The 24,277-nt window shown below is 43.9% G+C and overlaps 1 protein-coding gene across 7 annotated transcripts in view; it reads left to right on the forward strand.

Moving 5' to 3' along the window:
• The window catches only part of LOC104933679 (microtubule-associated tumor suppressor 1 homolog), a 73,047-nt gene that overhangs the window by 40,987 nt on the left and 7,783 nt on the right, over positions 1-24,277 (forward strand). For 6 of the 7 annotated variants that reach the window (XM_027282749.1, XM_027282753.1, XM_027282752.1 and 3 more), the window contains exons 5-9: positions 2,750-2,971; positions 6,829-7,068; positions 7,919-8,086; positions 18,105-18,217; positions 18,618-18,968. In XM_027282749.1, the coding sequence (XP_027138550.1) occupies positions 2,750-2,971; positions 6,829-7,068; positions 7,919-8,086; positions 18,105-18,217; positions 18,618-18,968 (1,094 nt within the window). The remainder of the gene's footprint in view (positions 1-2,749; positions 2,972-6,828; positions 7,069-7,918; positions 8,087-18,104; positions 18,218-18,617; positions 18,969-24,277) is intronic. The other variant, XM_027282754.1, reaches the window with a different exon arrangement.

Here is a 24,277-nt window from a genome sequence, read left to right on the forward strand (position 1 = left end):
GTAATGTTTGAAAATGTGTAAGAAAGGAGGAAGAACAGAGGCACACTGCAGAGTTGTGAAGGATTGAAGACTGAGGCTGATCACATGATCACTGTGAAGGGGACAATTCCAGACACCTTAGTGTCCACCCACAGTGTAATGCTTCACCGTAGCATCTGGCCATGGCTGCAGTCATCATGTGTTCAGGACGGATGTGTTGGGTCCTCCCTGCTCAGCTGGAGATCAGGCTGCAGGTCATTAAAACACAGGCAGGTTGATTGGACAGTACTGGGCTCTCTGCTTTTAAAGACAATTTTAGAAGTTCCTGAATACGGCACGAATGAATGAAATAATTATTAGCTTTGACAGCTGCAGACAGTAATGAGGTGTTTGGTGGAGTGCATTCAGTTACTTCCTACATAGCGTAGCATCAGCACACGCTGTTGGAGATGTAGAGGATGGTGGATGTGCATGGTGGATATTTCTCTGACTGTATTGAAAGTGAAGCAGAGATCTCGTATTGTTTGCCACTTGACATTTCGCTCCTCTCTTCTTGGCATTTCTTTGTGTTGCAGTCTCTGCGTCCTGGTTTGCTGTGAAGAGTAGGGCGTCATGGCTCTTGGGAATTCATTCTCTTTTTTGGTTTTAGGAAAGAATGTGTGATTCAGTCCACAAAAATGAAGAGACATTTGTGCTTCACATTTCCATAACTATAGAACCGCAGCAGCAGCATGTGGAGCAATGTCTGACACAAAAGAGACATTCTGTCATTTTTGAAGACTTTGAGTTACACATTTGTTTCTTAAACATGTTTAGACTGATGGAAACAAACCTTTCACATTATTCCCTGTCATTAGTTTGTTGTTTTGTGTCAGTCTTAAACAATTGATCAAGTTCTGGTTGTGATTTTTGATTTGTGGTGTTGCCGCCAGTTTTGAAGTTTCTTAATTTTCTGACACCACACTCTGAAATATCTGTTATATTTTGTTATTTGGAGAACCATTTGTAAAAGCACAAAAATGTTCAGTGAGTTTTTTTCTTGATTGTGGGATGATGGGTGGATGTATGCATCAGTCACAGTGATTGGATGAATGCTGTTCTCCATGTTTGCCATGTTTAGATGTATATATGAAGTTGGCACCGTTGTTTTTATGTTGTACTGCTGACAGCTACAATACTTACATGATGTAACCCCCTGGGCTCCATTATATCCTTGGCATCCTAACAGCACGTTTACATCATTTTGTAACACTAGCCCACACTTCTGTCAGGTCTCCTGCAGTAGTCTGTAAAATGGATGAAGTATTTTATTCCAAAGAGATAAATACCATGAGAAATGGTTGGTTAAAACTGTCACACACTCACGATGCTTAAAAAAAAAAAATCTGCTCACTATAAATCATTCGCTAAAACACCAGAGGCATCAGAATTTTCATGATGTCACAATGACCCTGCAACTATCCAGCTGCTGCTGCTGTCAGCTGCAAAACAATATGTTGTATTCCTGACAGAGTCAGCAGGGAAGCACCAACACATACACAGCTGCTGTGTGTAGAGGTGGTTGCGGCTGGTTGTGTTGCCGTGTAAATATTGAGCTGACCTCAGTGAGTTTCTCTTTGTACCATGGTCATTGTTTTTCTCCTCCTAGTATCAAGTGTAACATTCAACTATCAGTGCCTCTGTTGCATCTATGGCTTGGTTTAGTTTAGTAGTTTAGTATAATTACTTCTGAATACTCCGGTCAAAGAGAGAGAAGATTTCAAATGATTATAGAGTGCTTACAAAAAGATCTGAGTAAGAATAGGAACCAAAATGAACACCCAAGCGAAAAATGTGGGTGTGTTCAGGGTTGCCTTACCTTTCTGCGTGCTTCACAGACTGTAGAGATTAGCTGTGATGGTATGTTGTCCTCATCAGCTGACAGATGTTTTATTTCCTCCTACAGAGTCTAACCAACCTCTGTGGCTGTGAAATGAAGCCAATATCGAAGTGCCAAAAACTGCAGTTCCTCTTGTCGTCCACTTGAGGCTGGCTCCAGAAGTGAGTCAGTCTCCATAAGTCCCCATGTTCATATGTCCAACTTCACAGCAGAAATATGTAATGTTTACGGCCTGGTACAAAAAATTTGAACTTCATAATAATTAAGAGCACAACCTATAGATGACGTCACAGACGTACTTTCTGTGAGCATAATGTAGCATCGCTCCAACTAGCGTTTTTGTGCCGACCAGTCTAATCTTCTAACACTGCTAGCAGATGAGGTGATAGTTCTACACGAGTTTAATGTTTCATAGCTGACACTCCAGACATCACTGTTATGTCTGCTCGAGCTGTGACATTAGATGGACTCATGTGTGACTGAAAACACTGAACATTATCTGTGACTGCACAGATCTGTTATTTTAATAGAAGAATGTCATTACTCTCTGCGTCCAAATTGAGTACTCCTCTCTGACGAACACGTGCTTCTTTTCCATTACTGGCCAGCTCAACAGCTGTGTATGTTTTCAGGGGAGCTTTCAGTTGACTGTTCAGTTGATCTCTTTTCACTTCTTCTCTTCTCTCTTATTTGAAGCAAACAGAACAATCCCATAGAGCAGCATGCACATACGTGTAACACAAGACATAGAGGAAGAACAGTCTGATGTAACAGAAGTTATGTTCACAGGTAGAGTCAGAGTTCTTCAGACTGTTGCAGACCACGTAGTCCAGTCCTGTGCTGTGTCTGTAATGCTGAATAAAGCTGATTAATTTCCTCTCTCTCTCTCAGGTATCCCCAAACCTCGCACCACCTCAGAGCGAGCATTTGCATTGGCTGCCCCGGTTTCCACCACATCCAACTCCAAACCAACAGCCAATCAGCAGCCAGCATCAGGGTCAGCTGGACGACCCGCAGCACCCGCTGCATCAAAACTTCCTGTTAAGGGATTAACCACAAGCCTCAGTTCCTCGTCGTTGGGAAGCAATGAGAACAATGGAGTACCGAGCAAAGGTGAGGCAGCAGGCTTTGTGTGCGTGCGTGTGTGTGTGTGTGTGTGTGTGTGTGTGTGTGTGTGTGTGTGTGTGTGTGTGTGACACACTGTATCATCAGAGGAGGTTTTCTTTGGTGTGGTTTCCTTCTCACTGCTGATTTAACTTCCTTCTCTTTCCACTGTTGGTGTGTGAGAGAGTCTCCATCGTACTACACACACATACACACAGTTCTGTATAACATACTTAACATAACAGACTGTTAGGGTGAAACCTATAAAGTCAGTTCCTCTTGCTCAGTTACACACCTTCATCAGACCTGTGTGTGTGTGTGTGTGTGTGTGTGTGTGTGTGTGTGATCCTCAAAGCAGCAGAAAATGCTCTGTCTTTGTTTTAAATGTATCTATTATATTGTTGTTGTATTTTTTGGAGAAAGATCATAAATCCACCGCTTGAACTTTTATTGTCCTCTGGGTGAAATGTATCTTGCAGCCACGTGAAACATTACTCACACTAAACATAACATTCATCATAAAATGTCTAAAAACATGTAGTAAAATTAAATTCAACAACACACAGCAGCTCACATTAAAGACTGTACCTGAAGTGACAGCTCTACATAAAACCATCACCATCATCTAACCCACTGACCATCATCATGACCACCAACTGCACAAGCATGACTCATCATGAGCTGACTCATGCATGTCCCCCCACAGTGGAAAAACACTCTGTACAGAAGATGGACAGAAGTTACTCTTTGCCTAGAGATGTTTGGCTGGTGAGATTAACGTTTGCCACTGTCTAACTCATATTAAACTTGTCTAACTAAAAAAGTTAGAAATTAAAAATACATAAATAGCAGCAAAGTGTCTCTGTGGGGAAAATGAGGAAGACTGAGCAAAGCAAAATTCTGAATGAATATTTGAGCTGAAGATGAGAGCAGCTGTGGTTCAGGAGTTAGATGATCGGCAGTTTGATCCTCAGCTCCTCAAGTTTGACAGTGCGCCTTATAATCCGATGCGCCTTATATATGAATCAATATTGGTTAATCATGGCTACCGTAGTCAGGGGGCGTTGTCGAAGTAACCATAGACATATATACATACATAGACATATATACATAGACGCCGCATTGAGCGGGTTGGTCGTTGGTCGCGACATAGACATATATACATAGACGCCGCATTGAGCGGGTTGGTCGTTGGTCGCGATACGTAAACGGCGCCGCCATATTGGTTCGGGCAGATCTGCCCGTAAACTAATACAAGGAAATGGACTGAACTTCATAAAGCGCCTTTCTAGAAAGTTCTTTAAGTTAATGTCTCTTATACACCCATTCACACACACACTAATATATCTGGGAAACAAAGGAGGAAACATTTATAATCACGTTGTTTTTAGTGCCTGTTTGTCATTTCCAATATGGCGGACCCGTTGACGTATCGCGACCAACGACCAACCCGCTCAATGCGGCGTCTATGTATATATGTCTATGTATACGTAGACGCCGCATTGAGCGCTGAATCGTACGTCGACGTCGCCGCCATTTTGGATGTGGCAAAGTAGAGCGCAACCCTTTTCCTTGTATTAGTTTACGGGCAGATCTGCCACATCCAATATGGCGGACGCGTTAACGCATCGCAGCAACGGACCAACCTGCTGTGTGTCTATGTATATATGTCTATGGAAGTAACAGCGGTAAGAACGGTAAAGAGGAATTCCAGTCCAACACCATTTGTGTCGCGAAAATACTAAGTCACTGACATTACCTCGGGAAAAATAATAAAACCGCTGTTTATTTATTTTGGGAGTGAACGGAGTTGTCAGAATGCTGGTTTGTATTCTATTAATAAAGTTTGACTGACTTATCTGACTGTTTTGTTGACATTTCCTTTAGCGCAGCTCTATCTAGTGGATGCATAACGCAACCCCAGCCACTACTGTAGCTTCTATTCGGTGCGCCCTATATATGAAAACAGTTTTCAAATCTTCTATTCGGTGCGCCCTATATATGAAAACAGTTTTCAAATACGCCATTCATTCAAGGTGCGCCTTATAGTGCGGAAAATACGGTACATGCATTTCATTTATCTTCTCTTTTCCCACTCACAGTAACACATCACAGTGATAGTTACGGATCACTGGGTTGTTATGGTAACCAGATTACGAGATTCCTTGTTCCCATGGTAATGTTTAGGTTTTGCATTTAGTCACCATCATCATCAGAGAGGAGCTCAGTGTAGCACACCTCCACACAGTTTTTCATTTTCTAACCACATATTAATGGTGACTGTGGTTTATTCACTCCTCTCTTTGGCTGGTGAGCCTTAACTAAATACAACATGCTCACAATAACACTTTTAATATGCTAATATTCAACAGGTGTAATATTTACATGGTCACCCTCTTAGTATGGTGTGTCAGCATGCTAACATTTGATTTAGCTGGACAGGCAACTCAGCTTTTAGATTTGTGGAGAAGGAAGCAGTGGTACTGGGTTGTTACTCAACAGGTATCAGGAGAGAAAGGTTTGATTGGTGCATCCCTGCTGAGAATGTCGTTCATTTTCAAGGTCTTGTTGGATGGACAGACCTTAGCATGGCTAACAAACAAAGAAAACAGCAATTATTTAAATCTGGGACTTGGATATGTTGCAATTTGATTATACTGATATACTGACTGAGTTGATTAGTAAGACTAACACAGCATTTCTAGTTATTAGCACGGGTTTCAGTGGAAAACACAGTATGATGACATACAGGTAAGGTTTTGTGTTCACTATGAAAATGGTCACATAATGCTTGAAGTGTCTGTGCTCCACAGACTTCATCTTTCTCTGCAATTCTGGATGACTTTAAACTGCAGAGGAGAAAAAACAAAGACAATCTCTCAGAAAGCACTCAGTGCATTCGATTCACACTCACGCCTCCACTTCTATCTGCTAAATGTCACCTGATGAAACAGATCAGGTGTGAACGGGGTGATAGAAACACAGAATTAACATAAGACAGAAACTTTCTTTCTCTTTTGTTCCTCACAAACAGTCTACAGTCAGTACGTTCACACGCAGCAATTTCTCTGAACAGCATGTATACTCAGACAAGTGATCCGCTCACCATCTTAGTATGGTGTGTCAGCATGCTAACATTTGATTTAGCTGGACAGGCAACTCAGCTTTTAGATTTGTGGAGAAGGAAGCAGTGGTACTGGGTTGTTACTCAACAGGTATCAGGAGAGAAAGGTTTGATTGGTGCATCCCTGCTGAGAATGTCATTCATCTTCAAGGTTTCCAGAGATTTCAAAATGTTTTGCTGCATGTAAACATACTGAGTGAGCTCTTCTAACAAATGAGATGCTGTGAACACAGACCTGATGAAGCCTGCATGCTTTCATTGATATTATCCCTCATTACTTCAGACAGATAACAGTGTTCATGTTTCACAGCCATTAGATAACCTCAAAATCAGCATGCTAATCTAATCTTTGAATGATTGGAGAATTTCCCTGCAGGGGAGTCATGTTGCTGAGTGTATGTTGGGCATCGTGTCCTTATTCAAACATGAGTTAACTTGTATGAAGAGAGGAATTACAGCAGCACAGTGACATGTAGTTTTTGTGATTGCTGCTCTCTGTTCTGTTGAAGCTTCCTCCCACACACCACTCCGATGTAAATTACAGTTCTGTGCAGAGGAAGTTATTTTGGGCTGGGTGAAAATATTTGTTCATGATTAGAGTCTGGTCTTTTTTCTTTTTATCTATCTGCCTCATTTTCTATATTACATATTGTGTTACTGATAGAATCTAAACACATGTTGAACATCCATCCAAGTTCATCTGCTGCATGGCAAAGCATTCTCAGTATTTTCATTTCTCCAGCATCTCCAGGAGCTCCAGAACCAACCGGGACCAAACCAGACGAGCGGCCCAGCAGAAGCACACTCCCTGTGGGCAGTCAGAGCACAGCAAAGCCCCTCATCTCCAGTACTGGAGCTACAACCAGCACTAACGCTCCCAGTGAGGCAGTAGGCAGCGCTAACAGTGGTGTCAGCGCTGCTCTGAAGCCTCCTGCAATGAGGAGCAGAGCTCTCTCCCTGCAGGCCAGGACCACTGCCACAGGCGAGTCAGACATCATTCAAAGTGGACCAGATCAAATGTGTGTCGCCGACGCACAATTTCACACTGCATGAGAATTATTAGATGATCAAATGCAAAGGTAGTTTGTCTCGTTAGCTGAGTTTCAGTGTAATTAGCAGTTCATTCATCAGTATTGACGGCTGTGTTATGTTCACTGAGGATCACATGGGTTTTGCTTCTCTAATGCTCTGGGTCATGAACTGTGAGTAGAGGGATGGCATATCAAAAGGCTGCTGTTAGTAGAATTGAGTTTCTGGGCAGGTTTGTTGAAGATTGTTGTAAGTCCAAACCCCAAACGGCAGCAGAAAATGTAGAAAAGGAAATCAAATCACAAACTCCATTTTAACAGCTGCCCTACCAAGAATAAACAATTCAACTAACACTTGTTTGTTTTTTATGGATACAGTGAAGCTTTACAGATAATTACTGTAAACTGGACATAGATTTGTCTCTGTGTGAATGTCTGATTTTATGTCTTTAATGTCTAATTTTTGTAAAAATGAAGTGTGTGAAGGCGGGTAGAGTTCTTTTTCAGTGTGTGGCTGTACATCACACAGAGTGAGACCTGGTGTTAAAGGTGTGAACGACTCTGCAGCTTCCCATCCACCTATAACAGGGAGCAGTCAGCGGGCTGGCTTTTAGAACACACACCACCTGGTTACCATTCCTGTGCATGGAGGGAGAGACAGGCAGATGTTTGTGTGTGGCTCAGGGTCCACCTGTAGCTCTTTTAACTGTGACAGCACAGTTTGAGCATCAACATCTGGCCAGCGAGTGACGTTCTAGAGAGGTTCAGCGATGGGCTTTGACTTCTTCTGCGTCCTGTCTACAGGTCTGAAGACCCCGACAGTCACCAACCACAACACAGCGAAGACAGCGGCCGCCAATCAAACCGCAGCAAAGATGGCTCCTACGTCCAATCAAGCGCTGACAAAGCAGGCATCCCAGTATCCCTTGCAAAGAAGCGGTTCAGCAAGACTCAGCCGCCTGCACAGTACAGGTAAGGGTGTGTATATGTACTGCATCTATTATAACTATTACCTGCTTAAGGGTGTGTATAATTATTGCCTGCTCGTCAACTTGCTTTGTGTGTCGCCAAGGAGAAATATGTGTGTTGAGTGCTGCAGGTGTGTCAGCGTCTGAAAACTGCATTAATCTCCGAATTCTTGGCAAGCTTCAGCTGCAAACAGCCGAGCGTCGTTCCAGCTTCTGTTTGTGATTTCTGTGCTTTGACTCGGGAGCACCTTAAGTAGTGAAATGTGTTGACCTGATTGACCTCTGAAAGTCACATAGGATTTAGATTCATTGTTGAGATCCAGCATTTTGTATTTCTGAAAGGTTGGGGGGTAACGCTTTTAGACACTTGTGTTGAATAATTCTAGATCTTTAGTTTATTTTTCGTGAAAGCTCACAGCCAGGTTTCTTCGGGATTCTACATTGGTGACCGAAAGGCTGATACAGGGTTTCACTTCTTAGCCTTACAAGGATTATTCATCCATTAATATCACCCATGCTTTTAGTCAGCTGACTGTGTGAAGGTGTGCAGCACGCTCTCATTATGCCTGGATGTTGTTTTGAGATCGTTCCTCTAATTCTGAAGCACACTGCTGGATGTTAACCATTCAGCCGCACGCACGCCAACACATATCTGAGCTGACTACAGTTCATGCCCTGGAAGCTTAAGCAGTCATAATTATCATCCCTCTGCAGTCTCTGTAATTATTCTGCTGCTCATGACACGCACTTCCGCACACGCAAACTATGTTGAATGCAGAGTGGAACCACATTGAATCTCAGCGAAAGTCGAGTTGGATTTAAGTTTTTAGTGTTGTTTAGTGTGCTACAACGCTCAGTTCTCAACCAGTAAACACTCATGTTGGTTGGATTACAGGAAAGGACTGCGCAATGACACCTTTAGAATCTTCAAATGATTTCTGGTATCAAGACAATACTTTTAGTACTGCATGCAGCAGATCCACGTACAATCATAGATGGTGTCTGAAAATTGGAGCATGAGAAACACTGGCTGCATTTTCTGTCGTCCAGCTTCTGTGAAGTGCTGCTCCATGTGGGCCCCTGTGAAGCCAGGGCCTGTGGTTGTAGCCCCCACCCCCCTCGTGTGGTGACTGGTCTGGGACCGGGCGCCTGGCTGCCTCCCCCTCTGTGACCGGTCCTTGAAGTCTCTTGAGGGCCTGTGGGGAGCCACCACTCACAGACATGCTGTCACCCTCGTGATAGCAGCCAGCTGACACTCCATAAACCCCACACATTTGATTCATACACCTCTCTGCCTCTCGCTCTCTCATTCACACACCACAGCAGCCCTCAGGCGACAGTGGTTAGCAGTGTAAAGCTCTCAGTGGCTTTCTTTAGCTCTCTTTGTTTCTATTACTTTATTGATTCTGACACATGCACACACACACACACACACACACACACACACACAGATCTGGTTTTATCGTCCATGCTCTCTGGGGACTATTTATGTGTCATGGCTGTGTTTCAGTTTTTGAAGGCTAAATTTAAAAGTCACACAGTTTATCAGTCAGATTTTCTCTGTTTACTTGTATTGCATACACTGCAAGGTGCAAAGTAAAATTTTACCAGGCAGTAAAGAGAAGTTTGTCAAAGTAAACACACGATTCATGGCTGCTTCAGTTCAGTTACCTCCTGCTGCCATTTGTGCAAAGATGTCCGGTGCAGCGATCAATGACCAACCTTCTCCTCCTCCTAGTCTGTCTGAGTTAGAAATCTGAAAATCAATGGACATTTGAATATGGTCTAAGCTCTTTGGATGGCCAGGTGAAATGACTTGGTGTGTTGTATTGTAATACTTAAAAGCATGTAGTCATCGTTTTTTATGAGTCTGTGAGAAGCAGCTGCTGTCAAAGGTTTCTCCAGTGCTGTTCATACGGTAACAAGTGATGTGTACATAATCAGTTCAGGCTCTCAGTATAAACCCATTACAAAGTTAATTTAATCGACAGAACTAATGCATTCATATACAACAGCAGCTTTGCAATAAATCATAACCATAAATCATTGAATGTTGTATGTCGTCCTCATGCATGTCCTATGGAATAATTAGATCATAATCTTATACGTGTATTATTAATATTTGCACCATCTCAACATAGAATACCCATGATGCTTCCTATAATTCTATTTAATAATTTAAATCAATGACTCCTTTGTCAGACTGCTCTTTGAAAATCACTGCTTAAAGGTCCAGTGTGTAGCAATTAGCAGCATCTAGTGGTGAACTTGCGTATTGTAACCAACTGAACAGCCCTCACCTCACCCTTCATCCCTTTCAAGCTAGAGGGGGACCCTAAAGTGGGTATGAAACTCAGAGCTTTGGTTTGTCCGTTCTGGGCTACTGTAGAAACGTGTCAGGCTGTGTAAAAGGTTATATCTAAAATAACAAAAACATAATAATTCTTATTTTCAGGTGATTATACAATGAAAACATACGTATCACTAGTATAATCTATATTGAGTCAAATATTAGCCCCTATATCTTACACACTGGACCTTTTTAAGAGAGGTGTTGAGGAGACTGATTAGAGATGTTTCTAATATTTCATTTACCTTTATTGTTATATGTATAGTAGACATTATTCAAATTATTCCTGCTATGAAAATCTAACTTCCTGTTGATTTTCAGCAGATATGGGGAGCAAAAGATAACCAGCGATCCTCTGATACAAAACAAAATCTTACAGCAAATACACAAGGACTAGAAATAAAATCTGCACATCCTCAATGTGTAAAACAACAATGCTCCTGTCCAAGTTCTGCACTCTCCCCCTGCAGCAGGCGGCAATAAACTTCAATCTCAACCTTCAGCTTCGACCCTTTCAAACCACAAACTGCAGTATTGTGTGTGTGTGTGTGTGTGTGTGTGTGTGTGTGTGTGTGTGTGTGTGTGTGTGTAAAATAAAACAAAGACGCCTCTTTTCACAAGCCGTCTGTTTGGCCAAATCTCTTTAATACGGCACCTGCCACTGAGAGACGTGTGTGTGTGTGTGGCCATGAGGCTCCTCCTCCCTTCTCTGTCTCCACACATTTCTTTTTTGTCTCGGTCCTTTCATCACATCTAACCTTAACATGATTCATCTCTGACACTCAAATGGAGACGGAGAGAGGACGAGAGACTTGACAAAATAATGATGGAGGGAGAGAGCGAGTGAGCAGAGAGATATTATTCAAATCCCACCCACTTCCCCTCCCCTCGCCTCCTCTCCCCTCCTCCCCTGCAGCATCCCTGCCTGTGTGTGTGTGTGTGTGTGTGTGTGTGTATACTGGCTTCACAGAGCTTTGGACACAGCAGTAAAGCAGAGAGCGGGTATAGATGCTTGTCTTTGTCCAAACACACACTGTGTGTGTGTTAGTGTGTGCATTTCTGTGACACACCTCTGTGGTGTGCGTCAGTGGGACGGGTCGCTGTGTGTGTTTTGCGTGTAACAGCACAGACGGACTACTAATCATCACCAGTGTGAGGATTTTTTCTCCTCCCTCTCGCTCTCTCTCTCGTTTGCCTCCTCGTTCTCTCCATCTCCATCGTTGGATGATTCACTACCACCTGGACGACGGTGGAGCACGCAGCTATTTTTGGCGCCATTTTCTCTTCTTCTTTTATTGGCTGGGCTACAGAGAGCCTTGGGTTTTTTATTTTTTTGTTTTGCAGTGGCGACTCAGTGGCTTCGAAGGGATGAAAGGTAGCCCAGCGGCGACTTAACAGACTCCCTCTTTGTGTTTTTTAAAACTGTTTGAAAGGTTTACCTTTTCAATAAAAAAATCCAGTTTTGTCTTTTTTTTAATGATCTTCATGGGCTTTCAGGGACATGAAGACAGCTAGTCTTTTCTTTCTTTTTCTGCTGGAGTCATTTTCACTTCTTTCTGAAGTTAAAGAAGAGCAGAGGAACATTTTTACTCAGCAGACAGTTTGAAGCATCTCATTCTTGAACAAAAACACTTTGGGAGTGTTATTCTAACAGGAAAATCGTTTCCTGAATGAGATGAAACAGTAAACCGGCCAGACAGATAACCCTGGGAATTTGGACAACAAGGCAAAGTGGGTTGGTGTTTTGTGAGATCCGGGTGTCTTTGAGGCTACTCGAGAAAGTGCTGAAGTTCCAGGTGGTGAAGAAGATTGGATTACAAACAGAGACAATGTTATGGTCTCCCAGACTGTCGCTGTCCAACTTCCACGTGAAGCTGACAGCTAAAGGACTTTTCCGAAACCTTCAGCTGCTGTCGGGATGCAGGAAGAACACTGTGGTTTTCCACGCAGGTCTGGACATGCCACCGTCCTCTGTGCCCCCCACCCCAATCATCCAACCACCAGCTGCTCCATCCTTTCACCACATCCACCTCTCCACTCATCGATCAACACAAGTTTTCAGGCCCAAACAGGTTGATCACTGCAGCATGTCACCTCCAAAGCATCTACACCCCCCATCGCAGTGATCGGTTTTACACCAACCTGCTCATCCATCCATCTCCATCCAACATCTCCCTCTTTGCCATGTACTGCTGGAAAATCCTCCATGCAGGCCTGAAGCTGATCCACTGTAGATGCACATGGCCGGGTGGGCTTTAAGTGGGACGCTAGCACACCTTATCAAAAGTACTCCTGAGAACATGAAGTGTTTTTTTGTGATGAAAACCTCAAAGAATGAGTGATTTTCAAATGATGAAGGGGATGCAAAAAAGCAGGTGTACCCAAAAAAACCCCACCCGGCTAGTGTATCCCTTATTATTTATCTGTATTAGATGTATATCACCCATTTCCATATTCCATCCCTTCATCCCTCCTGTAAGCCCGTCTTCCTCCTCTCTGACGTCATCTGATGGGTGTGGTTGCCTTTGAATCAAATGTAAGGATCAGCTTTCTCTGGCTTTCATCTATTCCTTTTTGAAATCTTTAGTCATGGGATGGTTGGCCTGACTCTAGATCAGCCTCAAAGGCTACTTTTCCCCCTTACACCACCACCTCCTCCTCCTCCTCCTCCTCCTCCTCCTGTTTCCCTGCATGGCGCTGGCAGCCATTGTTGCCTCCGTCTCTCCTACACTGTGGGGGCTTTCAGTATTATGCATGCTGGCAAGCACAGCCCGCCGTGGATGAATGTATAAAGGTTTACAATAGGGCCGTGAGCGTGCGTACACAGGTTTGTGTGTGTGTGTGTGTGCGCGCATGGAAGCTTTCTGCACGAGTGCTCGAGCAGTGGCATGATGAATAGCCGTGGCTGCTGCGGGCTCCTTTTAGCCGTGATATCCACGCCTAAAGGGGCACCAACCACGTGACTCGCACACTCATACACAAACCAGAAATAGCCAAGGACACATCTGGTCTTTACTTATTCAACCATTTAAAAGGGTGCTCTCTATTTGTGGAAGGCTTCTGTCTTCTCAGTGTCTCTGCTCGCTCTTCTTTCCTTTCTACACGAGGTCCAGCATGAAGTAATGTACTGCTGTGCTCCTCTAAACATCTGCTGTTTTATAGAGTTATGAGACGGAGAGGATGTCAATGTGAAGAACTCTATTTGTGTTAGCGTTGCTTTGTGTGGCGTGTTGGCTCTCTATCTCAGCAGGGAACAGCTGAGATCCACTGCCAGGCCCTTTATCAGATAATCAGAATTCTGTTTAATGAGAATACAAACATTCAATCTACAGAAGACACCGGAGAGTTTAAGCGTTTTACTTCAGAGTGAGCAAAGACGGATTTGCCCGGTGTTTGCCGGTATCATTTAGCCATTAGATGAAGCGTTCATAGTGTCGTGTGTCTTGGCTAAACTGCTGAAGAATTCCTTTGAACAAATCATTTTGAGCCGTACAAACTCAGGGCAGCATTTCTCTCATCTGCTTTCTGCTCCTGAGAACATGTCCCTCCCTGATCTTTAGGAAATATTCAGCTCAGCCGCACTGCCGTCATGATGTTCCTCTCTCTCCACTGCACTGTTTGTATTCTTGTCGGCCCATCTGAGCCCAGCAGCACGTGTTTGGCTGCAGTGTCTGAGCTCCATAGACCCACTTCCCCCCGCTGCCGCTTGCCATCATCCCCCGAAATGTAGGTTAGGGCTGGCTTTAGTCACCACATGTGCGTGTCACACTCTGTGCAGAGGTTCAGCTGAGGCCAGCCAGTCGTGCAAGCTTTAATCTGATGTGGAGGTTGCTGTTTTTTTCCTAATGCGGTGGCAGATGAGGGCATTAGAGTTTGTATCTGCCGGGCTGTAATATTCTCTGCAGGCTCGGCACATATGTACGGTAGACTTGGGCTGCAGTATTCCTTGATTCGTAAAAGTAGATGGAGCTGTTCTCTGTGGAGATCAAGGATGTGCAGTTTATCTTTCGTCCACATCTGGAGCCGCATCTGATCTAGAAACCTGATGTGAAACACTTGTTTTACAGTGTCTGCACAGCCTCTGAGGCCAAACATTGCTCTGTTTGACTCTGAACCAGCTGCTGGGGTGAAGAGGTTCAAATGTTCTGTGCTTTCATCTCACAAGCGCTTGTTCGAGCTCTTAAATGAAGAGCATGGGCATTTTAATACAGACCATTTCTCTTTTTTAACTTGGCATGCGGTTTTTGACTCTTCGCCCTCTGTCAGTGGGATGTCCTGTCCCTGAAGTGGTTTGGCTCACCTTCCTGATGATAATCATTCAGAGTTCTCTCCTGTGGTTTGGTATTACTGTACTTTTTACAGCCCCTCACTGACTGACTGAAGTGTTCATCAGGTCACACAGAGCCGCTGGCTCTCAGTCTCTATGCAGCTGCTTGAAGCAAACCTTCAAAGTGCGGCCAAAATGAAAATGAGCGTGTTTCCTTCAGGGCCGATAAATTATCAGTTGATCATAGCGATGATTCATTTTGATTGACTCCATGTTCTGTGAAAGTGTGTTTGAAGTTTGAAGAGTCCGAGCTGGTCAGTGATGTTAGATTTGGTCGCTCTGCTGATGCTGGCCATAAATCAAAATTGACACAATGTTTGGCTTTTAACATCCAACACATGGCAACCACAGCTGCTTTGACATTGCTAGCGACTGTGGAATACATGGAGAGAGGTTTTAACATTTAACACCTGAGAACAGCCCCATCTTCAGTATTAATCAATCCATATTTGCAAATCAGTTATTGTTTGAGTCAGTCTGCTGTCAGCTCCCCTGTGGTGAGCTTTTCCTCCCTCACTAAAAATATGCTGGATGACGTGAGTGTGGACAAAAGTGGTTGTTGCTAGGTGACCAGATGGTCTAGTTAGTATGTAAACGGGTCATATAGCGGACATGTACACTTTTTCCAACAGCGACATGCTCTGCATACTTGTTTCTATGGCAACATTCATGCAGAGGCTGAATCTCCAGTGAACAGAGGATGTGCTTCTGTGATTGGACCTGATGGTGGATCATCAGCGACGCCCAGGTGTTTCCAGCTGTGCAGACCACATGACATGTTATCTTTGCACATTTTGTCTCTGTTCTCCGAGCAGTTCTTCCAGTGTTTTTATTACGTTGTGAGGGGTTATAGTTGAATGTTGATTGCCATAAAAGAAAATTGCCATAAAGATAATCTCAAGTGGATTTGTGTGTGTGTGTGTGTGTGTGTGTGTGTGTGTGTGTGTGGTGAACTGTCCCTGTTTTTCTTGCTCTGCTGGCACACTTTTTCGTCCTGCAAACACGCATTCAGAGTAATCCAGCACTGATCTGACTCTGAGTAGGTGGTGTTTAATCTTTGCCAGCACGACGAAGCCGTGCAGTAAGCTCACAGTTTTCTCTGTTTGTGAAGGATACGTCTGAGTCTGTTAATAACAGAGCTTATTAACAGACTCAATTAAACCCCAGCTCTTACCCATAAAGCTATTTTTACTCTGTGATCTGGTAATGTTAATCATTTGAGCCTCATCACAGATATCCTGTTTCAGTCAGACAAACACCTCCAGATGAATTAATGAACTTTTTCAGAGCCAGAGTGAAATCATGTACACACGACGGTACTATCTAGTATTTTGCAACAACCGGACACAAAGCCTCCACTCCTCCTCCACCTGAGCTTTTTATTCTTCCACCCCCCTAACTCCAGCCCTCACTGGTTTCCCCTCACTGGTGACTGATGTTCTCATCAAATACACAGCAGACAGACTCAGTGAGCGCTCATGAGACCAGTACAAGTAATATGTCTGACGTGACATTGATACTTTTATAAAAACAGCTCCTGTACACTGCATAACAAACATTGTTTAAATAAATTCTGACTCATTATCATGAAGAATTGAAACTCTGGACTGATGGAGCTTTGCAGCCTTCCTATAATCCATTGGTGATTCTCCATCACGTGTCATGGAGGTCATCTTACGTGTACTGATGGAGGTTCTCATGATGCAGCAGGAGCTCTGTCCGCTTCACCTCTGCAATGCACGTGCATGCTAACGGTGTCGTTTCTCTCTCAGTCTGGGCTCAGCAGCTCTGCATGACTGCCTGGCAGACTCCAGGTATACTCCACCATCATCAGCAACACACACACCATCACACATTTCACAACAGACACTACAAATGAGACAGTGAACACGTTTAACACACGCTTCCTGAATGTCAGAACTTCACAAGCAGAGAACAGAACGGGCAAAAGAAGATGTCCCTTTTAAAGGTCCACAAAATATGGCAGAAATTGAATATAATATAATATAATTCATAAGTATGTTTTCATTCATCACACTTCCATGGATTCTCTCCACATAGGGCCTTTTACATTTTTAGCATTTTGCAGCCACCACATTTTTTCGTTGTTGTGACAGCACATATCGGTAACTGGTCTGCAGTTTGTTGACAGTGTAACTAAATAAGGCTGGGTGAGACCAGAGTTAGCTGTGTGTTTCTGTCCTGCTATAAATCTGAATCCACAGTTATTATTCATCTGTTTCATTTCTTTACTGTGTTTATTATGTGCATTTCCATCTGAGGCATGTTTTTATGTAACTTATCCCCACCTCTCAGCCTCCATCATATTTCTGCAACCACCCACATTCTCCACACACTGAATTAAAGATGAGAGCTTTCTGTTCTGCTAACATCGGTGTCAAGGTCGTAAACATGCATCGCATCTGAATATTCATCAAGTCGAACATTATTGCTGTTTTAGTGATGAAGCCGTAGCTTTGGTGTCCACAGTGTGATCCAGCAGACTGTGGGTTGATGTTCGCTTCAGTCCTCAGACTTTTGCTCTGGTTAGTCCTGTGTGTTCTGCTTGGTGGCTGCCAGTAGGTGGCAGTATATTAAAAGAAGTCACTGCCACCCTCAGGGTTTTGTTGAGCAGACCTGAGCTCACAGAGTACAGAACTATTTGAGTTCAGTATGTTTGTGCATTTTAAATGTAAGCTGGCTGCAGAATTTAAAATAAATGGAAACAAACACACAGTAAAGATTCATTTGAAGTGAGACTTCAGGTGATAGCCTGAGGAAAGACTGACCAATTGGAGAACGGGAATTTCAACTCATTTGTCCCATGATCATCTTGAAAACATCAGATTCCAGATAACAGCACAAGACTGGTTCCTCGGTCCTGCAGGTCATACTGCATTACTGATCCAGAGCCAGCACAGAAAACAGAGAGAGAGAGGCTCTAATTGCTTTGTCTCTGGTAATACACTCCTTAATGCACACTCAGGGCCCGTCATGCACAGACAGACTGGCCATCATTACCACACAATCCCATGATGCATCTGTCTCAGCCTGTACACAGTCAGTAGGGCGTATTCTCGTTTACCAGATGAGAGTGGATGGATGAGCCGTGCGTGCTGAGCCTTTTTATGTTTTCTGTCTTTGTGGTGGTCGAATCCAGACCTCAGCCTGACCCATCCCTGTGTGTGTGTGTGTGTGTGTATGTGTGACTCTTTGACATGTGTTTGGTTGTTATTTTCTTCAGAGGACGTGTGTTAAGTTTGTAGTTTGTTAATGGCCGTGTGGACACCATGTTAAATGTTGCACCTGCCAGCTGCACACTAAGAGGTCGCCGTTTTCTTGCAGTGGACAAAAACAAGCCCCGGGAGGCGCCAGCAAGACCCGCGAACAGCAACTCGCAGGGAGCAGCACCCGCAGGAGGAAACAACCAGAACCAGCAGCAACCTCCACCCGACCCGGTAAGTCTTCTTCTTTCTGTGAGTTTTGAGCTTTAAGATGCAAACTCAGCTCAGTCATGGCTGAGACGCCACATTTGAGAGCATTACTGAGCTTTTGTGGTGGTAGGAAAGGAGTATTTCATGTGGTGATCCACAAGTTTCTCATTCTGTTCATTCCTTTCCTTTTTCTGTCTTCCTCTGTGGTGTTCCTCTACTTCAAGAAACTGTCTCTGCTTTCTCTGTTCTCATGCGGAAACTTACAAAGTCTTCATCTCCAAAGTTTGACATCATGAAGATTGTATTTGGGTTCAAGATTTCTAAGACTGAGTCATTGCAATCGTCTTCACATTGCCGTCTAGTCAATCATCTTTCGATCAGTGTCTTTATTGAAGATGTTATGTGCTGTTATTTTTATCCTTAGGCACCGGACGTGGTGAATGCTAATGCACCAGTGACGCCAGTTCTCCCAGCACCCGCCACTGATGCCACCAACACTGCATCAGGCACCACTGGAGTCTCCAGTCCAGGGTTCAAAGCAAGAACAGGGTCAAGGTCCAGCCCCAAAACAGGATCCCGCCTGCAGAATGCATCAAAGCCCAGTGCTGCTGGGGCCGTCGCAGCAGCAGACGGAACGGTCACGGCTAAACAGAACCAGAGCAGAGAGCAGTCAGAGAAGAAGAACCAGGCCATCAACCAGCTGAGGAAGCTGCTCGTCCAAGGGAACAAGAGGGTGGAGGCTCTGGCTACAGTCATCCAACATCTCTTCACTGAGGTACTTGAGACATTTCTATGTTTACTAAAGAGTGACACCAACTGCTTCCATCCTTTATGTACAGTGTGTTCATCCAGTGCTGCCGTTGGTCATATTTTGTATTTTTAAGTGATAGTTTGGGTTTGTATGAGATACCTTGTCATTGTACTGTAATACTTCCAGTAGATGGTGGTCAGCGTGTTCCCAGTTTGGAGAAGCAGACAAGAAGTCCTGGCACAGAAGCTGCATGATCTAATGCTGTGGACAGGGTCAGCAACAAAATGTATTTTAGCCACGTTAAAACGGCTGACATAAAAAAATCAATATCCATTTAAATGTGTGCTATATTAAGAATATTTTCCCCACTTTACCTCGCCATCAGACAGGTAATACTTTTGTGTTCCTGTGTCCAACAAAGAAAAACACAAACACGCTCCATCTTTGAAATCTTTAGAAATGTGAAGCTTGATTTTGCAACTTTCTGACTCAAAGAGCTGATCTGCAGTGTTCACTTTCAAAACACCAAAAGACAGCCGGGAGGACAGTTTTGTTTTTTTATAGTGTAGTGTGTGTCAGATTTAGTGGCGTCTAGTGGTGAGATTTCAGATTGCAATCAACTCTACTGTCCCCTGCTTAACCCTCCCATTCTAAATGTGTAGGAGAAGCTACGGTGGCCTTTATGTGTCAGAAGAGGTCATCATCACAACCGCACGAGTAGCCTGTTGAAGCTGTTGATGTTCCTTTAGATACATATTTAGATAGATGTTGTATCAAACTATAGCTCATAGCTAATATCATTGTTGCTTGTTCTGCATTGTGTTGGTGTATTTGTTGACTCCACATGTAAATATGAAAGGCTAAAAAAAAAGGGGTTTTATATATCACTGAAAACACAGTTATGCATGTTATATTCCATCTCTATTAAAAGTTGCACGCTGAACCTGAACATATTCTGTGAGGCCAACATTAGTTGCTGTGCTTTACCCTGGTGGTTAGTTAACAAACAAATAGTTTGGGACTCTTGTAAAGCTTATTGTGACACACTGAGTAAAGTAAGAAGTAAACCGGCCTCACCTTTCTATGCTGCGCTGTTATATCTATTATGTCTGTAGATGGTACTCACTGGATCTCCACGACACCAGCAAGGTCGGTTGTTGAAGTGTTCATAAGCAGGAGTCCTGCAGGTGATATGAAAGTGGTGTCTTCCTCTGTCATGTACGGCCACACTGTCCTTAGTGAGTAGTAATACTGTTTCTGGTAAAGAAAGTAGATCTACATGTTTCATGTAGTGGGGATGGGTCTCTGTCTTCTGCTGTAGTGCCACACCACTTTAAAGGCAGACACAGTGGATGTGTTGGTACACGTAAATACAATACGGTGTAACGAAGCTTCAAGGGGCTAAATGAGGGGAAGCAATCACTTATCCACACACGATCCTTCCCCCTTTGGCAAATCAGAGCAAAGCACCCACAGCCTATAATTACAGCATCAGTCAGCAGCCGTTGCTATTTAAGGTGCTTGTAGAGGAGGAGTGAAGTAATGGCTGTTTTTAGTAGGAAGCATCGAGGCAGCAGGGAGAGGCTGAGAGTCCACACCCAGTTGCCATTAAGAACAACAAGTGCACGCGATGCCACAGAAACACGCCGCCGCTGTGTGACACTGATGTGCTGATGGATTTGTAGATTTGTGTGTGTGTGTGTGAGAGAGAGAGAGAGACAGAGACAGAGACAGAGACAGAGACAGAGAGAGAGAGAGGTTGCTCAGATTGTGTTGTGTGTGTGTGTGTGTTGTGTATAATAGCTGTGTGAGAGTGGTTAGCTTTACTCACCACAAGTGCCTGCTGTCGGCTATGATGGGGTTGTTTACAACAGCTGATGTTACCCTATTAAGGTGTGTGTGTGTGTGTGTGTGTGTGTGTGTGTGTGTGTGTGTGTGTGTGTGTGTGTGTGTGTGTGTGTGTGTGTGTGTGTGTCATCTGGGGAGGTGTCCTTTAGTTAAAGCATAAAGTGTGATCCTCCAGTACAGCCAAGAAAAACAGACTAGTGTGAACTTCAATAAGATCAATTGGTGTTGAGTCTGTTTGAATACACAGGATGGAGACTGATGATTGGTCCGTTCAGGCTCCAGGATGTGCCAATCACAAGAGTCCCGGACATGGATAGGCTGCTCTGTAAATATTTGCTGTATTGAGACGAGTGATTTTATGTTTGCAGTGCATGTGGAATAAAAATACACACACACACACACACACACACACTACTGTAACTCTTTCTGGTTCAGTCACAATAACTATCATTCAGCCAGACACACCTATCCACTGTGTAAACCCCTTCATTAGACCTGTTTTTCTGAGTGTGTGTGTGTATGAACTCAGCACTGTGGGTAGATTCTCTTACTGAACTCTTCATGTTTGGTGTTGGTAAAGAGGCTGGGGGCAGCATATGTAGAATAACACTCATGCCTTTAGCTTGTGACACCTCAGGGGATTTTACAAGCGCGCACACACACACACATACAAACACACACATGCACACACGTGTTTGGGTTCATTGTACAGGCTTGTTTTTCTGCAGCTTCTACTCAGTCTAGAGTACTCTGTGTAGATTCCATAGCTAATGAACTGATCTGTGCGACAAGTGTAATAACATGCAGCTTTTCTCTGGAGGAGTGAAACTCTGCTAGAGGTCACATTCACTTTCTTCACTTCACGTTGGAAACTTTTTATTTTTGGAAGTCTACAAACGTCCAACACCTTTTTAAAACATCATCTTTTTATATATTTGACTCCATCAGAGCAGAGCACATTTAGTATGTAACTACAGTTTGAAATGAATGTACTTGGAGTCATTATCTTCACCTGTGGTGGCAATGTCACACACACACACACACACACACACACACACAGGTAACCCTGATAACAAACCACAGGCAAACAGCACTAAGTGACTTGTGTTATATTCTTGTTTTCAAGATAATGATTATGTTCATGAACTCAGTTCACTAAACTGAGTTCATTTTTACAGTATGTTTTTTTTTTTGTACATTTTTATTACCTTGAAAACAAGACCGCGCTCGGCACACACACACACACACACACACACACACACACACACACACACCTCCACTGTGGGACAGCTGTGCATGTCTCCCTGAGAGAAAGTCGTTCATTATCTGTAGATTAACCTGTTATCAGCTGGAACAACTCTGCACACATACGTGTGTGTGTGTGTGTGTGTGTGTGTGTGTGCAACTGTTAACTGTTGCATAACTCTGAGCGTTGGCTTTTTGAATCGCGGTCTGATCAGAATGTTTCTGTGTGTTCGGATCCTTTCTACAGCAGCTTACTGTAAAAATGTGAGAGACTGGCTGACGGTTATTGATTATGATGATGGCCAGCTGGAAAGTGGAGGTGAAGGGGGAGTGATGGATAGAAGAGAGGGGAGGGGTGGAGGAATGCAGCAGCTGCAGTTGAAGCTCTGAGGCGCTGTGATTGGTGTGTCTGAGATAATGTGTGTGTTTTTTATCTCAAGCATGAATACCAGTGCTATCTTATCTGTGCTCAAACACTTGAAAGGTGCCTGGTAAATGTAAACACCTTCCCCTCGGGGTGGTCTGTGGGGAGGGGTGGGGCTGTTTGCTTCAGTGAAAGGGGAGTTGGGGTTTTGGTTTTGCTGGGTGGGGTTATCCATATATTCAATACATATATCCTGTACTGGTATGACCTTGTTAGTGCTCTTTAAAGGAGCAGAAACTGGTGTTTTTTAGTTTAGTAGGCTCCTATTTCCGCTTCTCGCTGCTACATTTATCTGATACTGTTTTCATACCAAACTAAACACCCTGAAAGAGAAGATGAAAAAGACAAACCCTCTTTTGGAGTGTGGGCAGGGTTTTGTGGTGTACTTTGAGAGCAAGAAAATGGCAGAACAAAGAGAAAGGGAGACTGACAAACAGCCATTAAACTGAATTCATCTGACTGATTCACATTAGTTATTTAATTGTAGGTTATTTAAAGTTCCATAAACTTTAGTTAGATTAAAGTGAAGACATGAGAGCAGTGAGATAAATGCAGATACACCAGTTTTGTGTGTAAACGACTGATGGAGAACAAAAGAACGGGAGGTGGTGCAGAAATAACTCGCATTCCTCCATCATACAGTATCCAGGGAGGAGGAGGGAGGAGGATGGAAGGAGGAGGGAGGGAGCTCTGCGGTGAACAGGTAGAGAGTGGGAGGAGTGGAAGTGGCCGAGCGAGCAGTCAGTAAACTCGAGAGAGAGCGAGAGAGAGAGCGTGTCCCATTCAGTAGGAGGGCAAAGAAAGAGAGAGAGTGTGTGTCGTCCTCTGTGATAGTGGGTGGGAATCAGAGAGAGAGCGAGAGAGAGAGGGGGGAAGGACTGAAGGAACGAGAGAGAGGAGCATTTTTTTGAAGGGCGCGTGGTGTGTGTGAGTGAGAGAGTGTGTGTGTGTGTGTGTGTTTGTTTTCGTTCAATGACACATGGGCTCCACGGCCAGTAAAAGCCATGCAAAGCCCAGCAAGGCCCCCCCTCATCGGCGCAAGAAGAAACGCAAGGTGAGTGTGTGTGTGTGTGTGTGTGTGTGTGTGTGTGGTGTGTTTCCAGCTGTCGATGTGTTTCTGCTCTTTTCTTTTTCTCGTTGTCCTTTCACTCACAATGTGATGGTCTGTGTGGAGCAGTCGGGGATTTTACAGTCAGGTCACCTCACAGGAATCTTGCTCAATGTCTATTCCACCCCGTTTCACACACACACACACACACACACACACACACACACACACACGCACACTGATCACATTAGCTGCTGGTTTGTTTAGAGAAATGTGACACTGCCTCATTTGAATCATGATTATGACAACGCGGCCTGAACTCTGTATCTGCTGATCATGCTGTTTTGATGACACGCAGTGATCTGCTGCTTTACATACAGAGTGGATGGAAACATTTGGACATTACATTGCATTACCTTTTCCCACTCTTGGTTCTGTTTATCTGCTCTTTCACTTTACTGACCCCTCACACAACAGATGGGCTTTATAGCTCTGTGTGTGTGTGTGTCCTTACTCTCCATTGTAAATTCCTCTGCTCCTGTTGTAAAGCTGCCGTGTGTGAGCTTACAAAGTCTAGATGTTGCACTCAGTTCTTTAAATATGGATCTATAGGAGGAGAAGTGCACTTTGGTATGCTTGTTCAGTTAAAGCGCGTGCTAGTCCACGTGTGTGTGTGTGTGTGTGTGTGTGTGTGTGTGTGTGTGTGTGTGTGTGTGTGCGCGCGCCCTGGTGTAGGCAGCCGCACAGTGTGTGTGGTACAGAAAGACT

The sequence above is a fragment of the Larimichthys crocea genome, chromosome X, assembly GCF_000972845.2.
Source record: "Larimichthys crocea isolate SSNF chromosome X, L_crocea_2.0, whole genome shotgun sequence".
NCBI lineage: Eukaryota > Metazoa > Chordata > Actinopteri > Sciaenidae > Larimichthys > Larimichthys crocea.